At 32.3% G+C, this 12,504-nt stretch overlaps 2 protein-coding genes across 2 annotated transcripts; both read right to left on the minus strand.

Moving 5' to 3' along the window:
• Positions 1 to 1,902: 1,902 nt before the first annotated feature.
• LOC108470903 (uncharacterized) lies at positions 1,903 to 2,544 on the minus strand. The gene has a single exon (XM_017772421.2). It carries the CDS (start codon positions 2,464 to 2,466, stop codon positions 2,152 to 2,154), a length of 315 nt encoding a protein of 104 aa, XP_017627910.1. The 5' UTR covers positions 2,467 to 2,544; the 3' UTR covers positions 1,903 to 2,151.
• Positions 2,545 to 5,151: 2,607 nt separating this feature from the next.
• Positions 5,152 to 10,081, minus strand: LOC108470398 (transcription factor bHLH48). Its single transcript, XM_017771687.2, has 7 exons — positions 9,185 to 10,081; positions 8,971 to 9,099; positions 8,823 to 8,888; positions 7,382 to 7,450; positions 6,795 to 6,866; positions 5,986 to 6,193; positions 5,152 to 5,562 (listed from the first exon to the last, which is right to left on the minus strand). The coding sequence occupies exons 1-7, from the start codon at positions 9,668 to 9,670 to the stop codon at positions 5,525 to 5,527; spliced, it is 1,068 nt and encodes a 355-aa protein (XP_017627176.1). The 5' UTR covers positions 9,671 to 10,081; the 3' UTR covers positions 5,152 to 5,524.
• Between the last annotated feature and the right edge of the window lie 2,423 nt (positions 10,082 to 12,504).

A 12,504-nucleotide genomic window follows, 5' to 3' on the forward strand; every position in this document is an offset into this window, starting at 1 on the left:
TTCAAAGAAAGCTTTAATCTACAATATCATTTAAGTGAAGTTCTCTTTTCAGGTTTGGGTTATAGTTACTGCAGTATAGCACGGCCTTAGCACCATGGTGTTAGAGCATAAGCCAACAGATAGAATCACTTAAACTGAAAGCCAATAACATGTTTGGTCCGATTGATATCTTTAAACCAACAAAGGGATGGGGTAACAAGAAAGAAAGTAGGTGGTAGTGTGGAATGAGAAGATGATCGTTTTCATTTCATTGATTGAAGTATTCGTATCTGACACCTATATCCGAACAAAAATGCGAGGATGGAAAATCCTCTAACATTTTCCCCTACTCCTAAATTCTCAATCACAATTCTATCAAGTAAAATAGTCTTTTCCTCCGTACCATACATGTCAAACACAAGTATATTCAAAATTCTTATTCCCATGCCACATATAGGATGGATACAAGTACTCAAAAAACCGAAGAATCGAAGCTATCACAATCCTATTGGTCAATAATCCTTCATTATACTAACTACTAAATGCTTAACACTAATGTATGGCCCTTCACATATAACAATAACATAAATCATTCCTTTTTTTTTTTTCCCCTTCTTTGTACCATAAGCATCATTGATAAAAACCAAGTAGAATACAACTTACATATTGCCTCAATAAACTAAATAGTAATAATACCTTAAAAGAGATCCCATCCCAACAGCCATAAGGGGTCAACTGATAACCCGTCTTTCCCTAATACTATCCGTGTGTAACTTCTACCATTCGGAACCTTTACGGATATGCCATATTCATTTACTCCATAATACTACCTCTAGACAAATGTTGGGTTCTTAATTTACTAAAGAACTGATATTTTCTTCAAACTTATTGAAAGGACCAACAAGTTAAGCACTAGGGTAAACTAGCTAGAGTACAGTTTTTCTAAGATATTCCATGTCTGTAATGATAGCATTAGGGCATAAGCATATCAATAAACCCAATTTATTCCCAAATTCTTCTGAACATCCATTGAAACTCGAAAAAAAATTAGATTATGAACAGAAACAGGCTAATGACTTCATCATCGTCATCGAAAGCATAAATCCAATTAAAAAACCCATAAAATTTCAACAACTACAAACCCTTTGAACAACACATTTATCAACAGAAAAAACAACCTACCAAAAGGACCAGCAAGTTAAGCACAAAACTAACTACAACACAATTCTTCTAAGATATTCCATATTTATAGGGATAGCTTTAGGGCACTAGCATATCAACGTATTGCAAATAAACCCAACTTATTTTCAAATTCTTCTGAACAACCATTGAAACTTGATAAGTAAATATCAGATTATGAACAGAAACAAGCTAATGAATTCATTATCTTCATTGAAAGCATAAATCCAATTAAAAACACATAAAATTTCAACAACTACAAACCGTTTGAACAACACATTTATGAACAGAAAATAGAACCTACCAAAAGGACCAGCAAGTTAAACACTAAATTAACTACAGACAATTCTTCTAAGAAATTCCATTTTTGTAAGGATAGCATTAAGGCAGTAGCATATCAATACATTGCAAATAAACCCAACTTATTTTCAAATTCTTCTGAACATTAGACTATGATCAGAAACAAGCCAATGATTTCTTCATCATCGAATGCGTAAATCCAACTAAAAAAAGCCATAAAAATTTAACTACAAATCCTTCACCCGTTACAAAAGAAAAAAAAACCCAATTTTTGTTTAAACAGCACATTTTATAAACAGCAAACTGAAATTTTCTTAGAAGCTACCCAAAAGGACCAGAACGTTAAGCCCTAAACTAACTACTGTACCATTTTTCTATGAAATTCCATATTTATAAGGATAATTTTAGGGCAATGGCATATCAATACAGGATCAATAAACCTAATTTATTTTCAAAATCTTTTGAACATCCATTGAAACGCGATAAGTAAATATTAGACAACGATCCCAAATAAGCCAACGACTTCATCATCATCATCGAAAACGTAAAATTAAAAACCCATAAAATTTCAACAACTAAAAGTGTTAAAAAAAAAAAAAGAACCCGTCTTTTTATTCGAACTACACATTGAAATCAAAAGCGTTCGCAAAGATCCGTACCCCAGATCCCGGTCGAAATTTGCTTCAAAACATCTCAGTCAGAAGAAGAAGACGACGACTCGGCAGCTAGTTTTTCAAGGGCTTTCTGATGTGCCCAAGTCTCGATAGTGAGATCGGGCTTGGCGTTGAGACCAACACCGAGGATGACGATGGTAAGGAAGCTCGTGACGTAGCAAGGCAACTCCCAATCTTCCCATTTACGGGATTGGCCCGGAGGTGGCGGGGTCCTGTTGAAGAGGTAACCATTGGGTCGTTCCTGGTGACCGGGCGACGTCCAGCGGCTTGGACCGTCGTGGGAGGAGAAAGCCCGGGAAAAGAGTCGGCGGCGGAGCATGGTGGTCAAGGCCATCGTAGTAGTGGTGGTGGTGGCTTAGCCTTGAAAGATCAAGGGTGAATTTGGGGATTCTTTGGGGGGTTTTATTTGGTTAGTTATTAGATTCTTGATAGTGAGAAATCACTTAATACGACATCGTTTAAAGTTGGGACTAAGCAAAATAAATAAGGGTTAACTACACTCAAAGTCACTAAACTATTAACAAGTTTACGTTCTGATCAATTAATTTTCAAAAGTTATAAAATGGTCACTGAACTATTCGAAATTTTTAATTTAAGTCACTAAATTATTCAAAAGGTTTTTATTTAAGTCAATGGGCTGTTAAGTTTTCTTTGCATCAGTGCCCATCGACGAATAGAAAAACATATCTTATATCGAAGTTGTTTGATGGTTAGTGTCGAAAATTAGAGAAAAAAATTGTCTGAATTTTGATTCGCGTAGTCTGATGTTCAAATATATTTCATGAAAAAATATTGAATTTTAGAATTGAAGGGGAATGAGAGTTTTCGATTGGTGCATGCAATACAAACAGAGAATGCCATACAAGAACGATTTCAATAGTATAAAAACTTAAATAAAATTTTTAAATAATTTAGTAACCTTGTGTAAAAAATAAATATGTACTCTTTATTGAAAATAGGATGAATTTGAATTAATTTTACATTTGATAAAAATATTTTTATATTTTATATTTATAAAATAAGAAGGAAAAATTATATATACAATTCTAATTTTAATGCACAACAAAGTTATAAACCATTTATAATAATCATATATATAAATATATATATATACATATTTCTTAACACCGTATTATTTTTATTTTATATAAATTTTAATGGATTATGTTGGGTTAATACATCATTTGACACTTGAATTTGACTTTAATATTTAATTTGGTGCGTGAGTTTTTTTTCCCAATTTAATGCCTGAGTTTGGTTTTAAAATTCAATTTAGTATCCAAGCCAAACAATATCATGTGGACTAATGAATATTTAACATTTGTGCTTTAGTAAAAAGCATCCATACTTAATTGGGACAAAAAGAAACTCAAGTTCCAATTTAAATATTGAAACCAAACTCAAGTACTTAATTGTGACAAAAAAGAAAACCTCAAGTATTGTTGATGTAGGGATCAAACAGGGAGGGGGAGAAAGTGAGGATGAGTGGTTTACCTCGCTCAAAGCAAGATGAGAGTCAACGGAGTTGGTGGATGGCAATGAAGTTAGGACCGAGAGATAAAGTTGAAAAAGGGGGTGTCTCAGGAGAGAGTAGAAGAGAGTGGAAGGAGAGAGAATCGTCTCATTTTCTGCCAAAATTGTGGGCTTTTATACCCTTAGTTGCAATCTCGAGTTCTTATTAGTGGGTTAAAAGCAAGTGGCCAAGTAGTCCGCCACTATAGACATAGGTAGGGTGGCAATTGAACATGCTTTCAATCATTTCGAATGGGACATAATAGTTGGAATTATATATGGCAATTAGTGAGTGGAGTTCACACAAGTGTTAAGTCGAGGAGTGTTCCCAAAAGGATGTCCTAAAGAGGTAAGTAGGACCTTTATGATGTCATGATGAGAGTGTATCTGAGAGATTATTCTCGAGAAATAAGGATGTACTAAGTGTCAAATTAAATATTGAAATCAAACTCATATACCAAATTAAACATTAAAATTATATTCAAGTATCAAATAATACATTAACCTATTTTCTTTTTGTTTTGATTTTTTTCCTTATTAGCTCAAAACCAGTACAAGAGATATGGATAATAATTTTTTAACATTTATAAGATACAAATTACTATAGATGCCAACATAATTATGTAATTCTCTATTCTTTATAATTTTTAAGTTTGCGGTGGAACATTTATTTGCGGTTAGTGTAAAAATAGTGGTAACGATGAGATTAGATATTATAGTATGAGATAAAAAGAAAGCTAAACGCACCGTACTAGAGGTAAATGTCCATCTAAAGGGACCTTTAGTTCAATTGATATCATTATCATTACAAAAATCAAGAAAATATGAATTTAAATACACTAAAATGTATTTTCTTTCGATTGTTAATAGAAATAAGTATTGTAGTTGATAAAATAATTTAACAACATATAACAAAAAGGATTTAATATTTTATTTGAACTCTCTTAACAAAATTACGATGAGGAGTTGTGATTTTGTTGCTGAAACTTGGATATCTAAATGACTTTGTTTAGATTTAATTATTAATTCGGATTTTAAATTTTTGGGTTATTTTAATTTACATTATTTTTAAATTTAATTTATCTCATCATCAAGTGATTTTAAGTTCAAATTATTTTGAATTTTAACAATTCGACTTTGATGTTTAAATTTTTTAAGTTTAATCATTTCAAGTTTGAAATACTTTCTAAGTGTATTGTGCTTAAATTATCTTCGTACAAATAAAATCAGGTTCTCTATTCTTTAGGACGTGGGAAGACAAATGATTTTAAAACTTCGGGGATTTTTTTTTTTTTACCATTGCGGGATGCAATAGCCAAAATTCGAACCCTAAATCTTGAAATGTTACTCTTTTTAAGGCTCTTAAAGAAAATAATCCGACTAATCCGAACCCGAACTGATTCAAATGGACACTAAATTAAAATCAGTTCACAACATAGCAAAAACACAGCAACATCCAAAGGAGAGAAAAAAAAAAAGCAAGAGACTAATTAAAGATGACAACAAATAATAGAAACAAAAGAAGCCAAGACTTCATATACTAGTTTGAATCATCATAGTTTGTTCTATGATTTTACAATATGAATCAATCAACCTCAAACCGAGTATTTTGATTGAATGACTCCGAGTTAGTATATAACATATATATATAATAACAACATACTGAGATTTCATGCTCCAGTCCTTACAAATCGAAGGTTTCCATCTGAAGTCGGCTAAATAGAACACATGGAAACCAAATGATATATATATATGGTGAGGCCTCTCCTCTACTTCCCTGCTAATTTCTGATATATATAATATATATACAATACTAGCTATCATTAGAACTTTTTTTTTTTTTTTTGATAAATCTAACCATTTCGAGCTTCTTTCGGACTTCATAGCTCCATTTTCAATTGATTCGAGTGCAACGACACTGTACAAAATCGGGATATAGAGTTAGTATTGTTTTCAGTGTATGTGGCATGAAAAAAACGGTAAAAGTATCATAGAAGCCCTTATATTAGGAGTCGGATTGCACTTTGCCCCCTCAAAAAATGGACAAATTAGTAATTGTATGTTAGTTCAAAAAGAATATAAGTCCTTTCTGTTAAAAGTTCCATCCATTTGTATTGTTAAAAACTAACCTAGCTGACGGAATAATCAGACAATGATACGTGACAAGCCAGGCGTACTCTTTGATTTAACGTACAAAGACTAATCTGTCCATTTTTTGAGTTGAGAGAGCAAAATTTAATTTAGCTCCTAGAACAGAGGCTTCCATGGAACTTTACTACTTTTACCAAAATAAACTTATCAACAAATCAGGTTGACTCATTAAGGGTATCGAGAAAATTACCTGAGTTTGCAGAGGAATCATAGCTTAAAAGCGAGTTCTCCGGAGTTAAGTAATTATTGCAGACTTCTTCTCTCCCCCAAACAGGTTGCTGAAATGCATCGAAATGCAATTGCTGCGGATACTGTTGTCTGTTGCTGTTCAGTTGAACCTCGGGCCACATCACAGGCATAACCATGCCAGAAAAGTTACTGTCCATTAAAGATCCACTCTACACATAACGAAAGATGATCAAACATGTTAGTGCCTTAAGAAGAGAAACTCGACAGACAACCCGAAAATGCAACATCCTATAGATGCTTATACACAACATAACCTATTTTACAGTCAACTCACAGACTTCCTTTTATCATACAGTTTAATGAGTAGTTCTTTAAGATACTAACCCCCTGGAAGAAGCCATGGACTAAAGCGTAAATGTAAACCCGTTTACGATTTAACCATCTATATACCAAGTTCATAAACAAGAAATCCGGAATGAAAAAGAATTTTACAAGAAACTTCCACCATATGAGTGCTTTTGCAAAGGCTAAATGCTTTGCAGCTAAGTTAGACTCGAGTGTGAGTGTTGGACTCGGTTATGCGCCTGACACAGATAAGGTTTTCCATGTATTTGGAGGGTCTTCGAAGGATTATATCTCTATACTTATACCCGAATATGTCAGACATAGGTATTTCATGTAAAATGAAGAGTTAGAGCAACATAGCTTTGCAGAGCTATTTTTGTTATGTGAACTGGGAGAATCACGAAAAGAGCTTTCACTTCCGAACTATAGGCTCAACAGATATGAAAAAAGGTGCCTTATACTTACTTCCGCCGTGAATACACTATCAAAGTTGAAATCAATTCTTGGGTTCACTGCAGCGAGTCTCATTGATAAGAACTGGAACCAAAGAAACATGAAAACCAGAATAAGACCAAAGGGATAGAAATGCATCTAAACAGCAGCATAAAACATAAAACGAAACATGCCAATCTACTGTGATCTTTTCTTAATTTAGCAAATTTTTCCAGTTACGGTTCAGAGGCCAAGCAAATGCTCCCACTTAGCCAGTAAAGGAAGTTCATAAGAAGAACCAAAGACAAATCATAGCAAGGTGGACTAGAAATTTGTCTCGGCAAATATTTAAGGCGATTAATCTCAGGTCAAATTCACATCTATAGTCATTTGAAAGTGATTTTGGAACAAATAGACTATAAATTTTAAAAACTATATGATAAAAAAATTACCAAAGATTTTGGGTAGCAATAGGGGGGAATCAAGTGGCTTTCACTAGACTTATTAGTCCACTTGCAATGCTTCAGAACATATCAAGAATTCATGATTTCTTTTAACAAGTTCAAACCGAACAGTACATGAGTAAAACTAAAGTGATGCTCAAGATGCACAATTCTAACCTCCACTTGACGTTGTAGGGACTGCACATGGTTGATGATTTCATCCAAAACTAACGCTGTGCCCGAAATCTGCAGCACATGGTATTTTTTTTAAGATCATAAAAAGGCTTCAATATAATTGAATTCATATGATCCTACAAAGAAAACTACGAGGCTTTCCAGAGCAGTAAACTTCTAGAGCCTAATTGAACACGAAAGCATAGTTACCAAAGCTCTTGATATCGGTAAGTTATAAAATATATTGGTAACATGTCACTGTAAGGGCATTCCACCTAGAATCTGGTTGTTCGAAAAGTTAAAGACTTAAAAACTTTCATGATGTTGATATAAGTTTAACTTGGCTGCGTATGAGTAGTATCATCATAACATAAGTTCCAGATTATTTCCACGAAACAAAAACATAAAGCTAACCAGAAGCAAAAGATTTCCAATCTCACAATGGAAGACAACTGTATTAACGAATAAAAATTCATTAATATCAAATATCAACCGTTCTTTCATTTTCAACAGTTAGGCATCTCAAATCCATTCAAATTATGAGGAGATCAAGACAAGTGGTCCTAGAAAAGAAAACGTATTTACAAGTTTGGTCATCTAATTTACACTGAATTTGTGGTCACATCTTCAAGAAAATGACTTACACCCATTTGTTGAAAACATCTTGTGGACAATTAAGAAAACATAAACCAAGATTATGTTTTGAACAATTAAACTAATTTCTCATGCACCATCACATCATGTCCCCATGTAGTTAGGCAAGCATTTGGCATACAGAAAAAGCATTTTCTTTTGTGATCCTTTTTCTTGCTATCCCATAAGAGTATGGATGCCGAACTTGTAAGAGAAGTTAGCAACTATTCTACATCAATGAAAAATGGGGACCCCAAAAAGACATTTAATCTAACAAGCCACTAGACAAAGTCCATAGGGGCACTTGATGATAAATGTCCAGCTAGCATTCCACATGAATAAAAAAATTCTCTCCCTTTATCATCCAAGGCTAGAATCGTCATTTTAACAACAAATATCCTTTCCACAGATAAATTCAACATCCAAAACATCAATTCAAAAGATTAGATTAGCTTCTTTTCATTTACTACCTTCACTAAAACAGCAACTACTATCGCGGTTTCTAAATGAAAAAGACGATGTTAACCTCAAAAGGGACTCCTAACAAACTCACCCAACAAAGGAAGAAAGGTCTAAAACATTAAAATTATCAAAGAGTCGTGCCCATAGCAAAAAGTAACTCTCGTTTCTGTGCAAAAAGGTGACAAAGTACAAAAACCGTTACTAAAGAAATATAATCAAAAGATGTAATCCACTAATCCAACTTTTTTGTGGTACCCATTTAGACAAATATTCTTAATTTAATCACACAATCATAATCATAATCAAATCATTAATCATTAATGAACTAAATAATCAAAATTGAACTGACCTTATTGCATCCTGGTACTAACTCCTGTAGGAGCTTCATACGTGCATTAATCTTCTCTCTCCTTGCCTAAAAACAAGGATTATATTAGCTTAATTAAAACAAATAAGCAGATTAATTAAGGAATCATTATGGAAAATTAGGAAATTACTCTCTCAGCTAAGCTATGGCTATCCGTTGCTTGTCCCCGGCGAGCTCTAACGTGAACGTAAGGCAGCTTCTCGGCGTCGTCGGAGCTCTCTTTCGCCGTTGTTTTGCTTTTCTTCGTCTGCCCTTTCACCTAAACAGCTCGAAAAAAAAAACAAATTTATCAGCTAATTGGATCAAAATTGAAACAACCAGAAACCCAATATAAAAAATTTCACCTTTTCTCGGTCTTTTCTCTTGATACCCCGGTTCTCCACCGTTGGATCGGAAATTAACGGCTGAGACGACTCGGTCTCAGCCGGTTCACTCTTCACTGCCTTCTGGAGATTTGCACTTGAATTGTTCGACGTCGCTTCAGGCGAGTCGCTCTTGTTATTACCTTCGCCGGCGAACACGGAGAACCTGGCTGCTCGTTCAATTAGCCCACCATTAGAAGGGAAATGAAACCCGCCTTTGAAATCTTCAACGTTCGGAGCTGGAGTGGCAATGAGCTTAGCCGAATCCGGAGAGTGAATAAGCTGAACAGCTTGGGGAGCAGGGAGTTCAAGCAAAGCCGTGAAGGAACTGGCATTGTCGGTCGCCGGAGCCGACATCAAACGGTGGATTTCGTCGGTAAATTGTAGCGATTCAAGTGCCGCTACTTCCTCCCTTTCCAACGCCGTTCTATTAGATCTGGTCTCCAATGTCCCCGCGTTTGACTCCATAGCAGAAAAACGAAGAACAAACCTAAAATCCAAATTCTGAAAGAAAACCCAATTCAATTCTTTGAAAATAAGAAACACCCACACCTTTAATTCACCCCAATTTCAACACTTAACAACTTCAAATATTTTTTTACAAGCTTTGATTTAGTTCTTCAATGACGGTCAGCTCAAGCTAACAGAAAACTTGTTAATTGTTATTGAGAGATATTAATTTCACAGCCATTTGAAGTAGAAAGAAAGCAACGTAGCTGGGTTTGTCTGGTTTAATAATAAACAGGGAATTTTTTTTTCAAAAAAAATAAATTTGTTTTTATTTCTAATTTTAGAGAGGATTGAAAGAGAAAGACGAAAGTGGGACTCTCAGTCTCGAACTAAATTATTAAAATTGTACTGCCCCAACTGTACAGTTCGTTGAGAGTGAAAGAAAGTTTTATTGGGTACGGTTCGATTTAATTTTATGATAACATAAGGTACAGTTCGATTTAATATGTTGATAAATAATTATGAGATGATATGAAATAATAACAACTAATATATATTAGTATTTTGAAAGCTATATATGCAATTTATTAATGTGTAAAAATTATTTAAATATAAAATATTTTAATTATATAAATTTAGGCTCGAATCAGGCTTGACTCATTGAATCGTACTATTCAAATAATAATATACTGGAATATATACACAAATTAATTATAGGTGTGATGCGGTGGTTGCTCGTCTTATTTCTTAACTATGTGGTTGGGGTTGAATCCTTACTCATAGAAATGGAACAAATTTCATAACTAGTCATTTATCTCTTTGGAGAATCGCAACAAAATAAGCCAAAATTGTTTGCACAGATGCGTAATGGCGAAATTCAAACTCATATGTTTAGCATAATAGGTATGGGTGCAAATATGGTAGCATAATTTGTTTAGCATAATTAGGGGATAGATTGCATTTTACCTTTTTTACTTAAAAAAATGGGTAATTTAGTCATTAGATGTTAGACCAAATAGTAGATCAGTCATTTCTATTAAAAATTTTATCCATTTCTAACCAGTTTGTTTTTTAATCTAACATACAATGACTAATTTGTCTGTTTTTTTAATAAAAGTGACAAAATGTAATTTAACTCCTAATACAAAGGTAGAGGTACTCATGGGCTGAGTTGGGTTGAGTTCGGGTAGAGTCTAAGCATGATATTAATATACTTTATATTTGTTCAAGCTCGGCCGACCCGACCCAAAACATGGGTCTAAAGTTCTATCCAAGTCGTTCATTTTTGCAACAAATTAACTCAAACTCATTTTAGACCCACCAGATTATTTTTTAAAATTTTAAAATATTTATATTATATTATTTTAATATTTAATAATTTAATACATTTTTATTTATTAAATTTTTTATATAGTCATTTTAACATTATTTTAATGTTTACATTAGAGTAGTTTTACATATTTAATATAGATTTATTTTTTTAATGTGTTCTAAATAACATATTATAAAGTATTATATAATACTTAAAAATGGGTCGGGTTAGGCTTAGGCCCTTGAATATTCAAGCCCGAGTCCAACCATTATTTTAAATGAGAGTATGTTTTTTTTTTCACTGGCTCATTTTTCAAACCTAATATTTTTGTCTAAACCTCTCGAATTTTAAACGAGTCTTGAACTGAATGGACAACCTAGCCGATGAGCAAGTTTATACAAAAACCTCTATAATACTTTTGTCTAAATATTTTAAAATCAACATAATTAAATACAAAATTTTATAAGTTTAACTTACTGTTACACTTTAAAAAAAAACTCATTGTTACATTAATATACATATATATATAATTATATAACTTTTATTTGGCTTTAAAATTTTAGTGCTTTAATATTTTTTCTTAATTTCTAAAACATAGAATTAAAATTTTAAAGATGATCATCATTCAATGATGACATGCATGACAATGTGTTTATATATATTATATATGTATATATCAACAATGTATCAATTTTATATATTATCACAAAAATAAAATGCATTAATATGCAAATTTAAAGGTAGTTAGATCCATAAAATCAAATGCTAATATATGTATTCATGTTTAATTAAACATTAAATAAATACTAAAATTAAAAAGTTAATGAACAAAATTAAAAATACATATTAATGTAATTTACTTAAAAAACAATTTATCCTTTTACATTCACTTATCAACAATCCGTTCACCCATGTTTAAAAAATAAATATCGGTGATTTAACTGTTCAAACCAAGAATTTTTAATTTAAAATAGTTAAATATATAAAATTTTATAAAATAAAAAATATTAAAATTGATAGATCGGTACAATCATCGATTTTTGTCTTGATTTATTTTATTAATTTCAAATAGTTCGCTCAAAAGTCGATTTGATTCTTTTTCAAACCGATATATCGATTGGTTCTTAATCCAACTAATCTAGTTCGATTTCAACAATACTGTTATTCACCACACAAATAGGGGCAAAATTAGGGAGTTGGCAGGGGTTTGGCCCCTTAAAATATAAAATTTCTATTTTTAAATTAGTAAAGATAAAATTACATTTTAGCTCCCCTAAAAATATAAAAATTTGATTTAATTCTTTAAAAATGATAAAGATATAGGTTATTAAAATAGTAAAATTATATTTTTATTATCGTAAAAATTACAATTTAATTTCGGCCTCTTAAATAATTTTTTTGATTTCGCCCTTCCACACAAACCCAAAATAAAAATAGTAGTCTCTGAATTAATTTCATAATTTTTAAAACTAGATTGGTGGTCAAATCAATCGAGCCATCCGTTTCTAATGCAATTGATGTTCATCTGTTTGGTTCAACC

This window comes from Gossypium arboreum, chromosome 11, assembly GCF_025698485.1.
Source record: "Gossypium arboreum isolate Shixiya-1 chromosome 11, ASM2569848v2, whole genome shotgun sequence".
Taxonomy (NCBI): Eukaryota; Viridiplantae; Streptophyta; class Magnoliopsida; order Malvales; family Malvaceae; genus Gossypium; species Gossypium arboreum.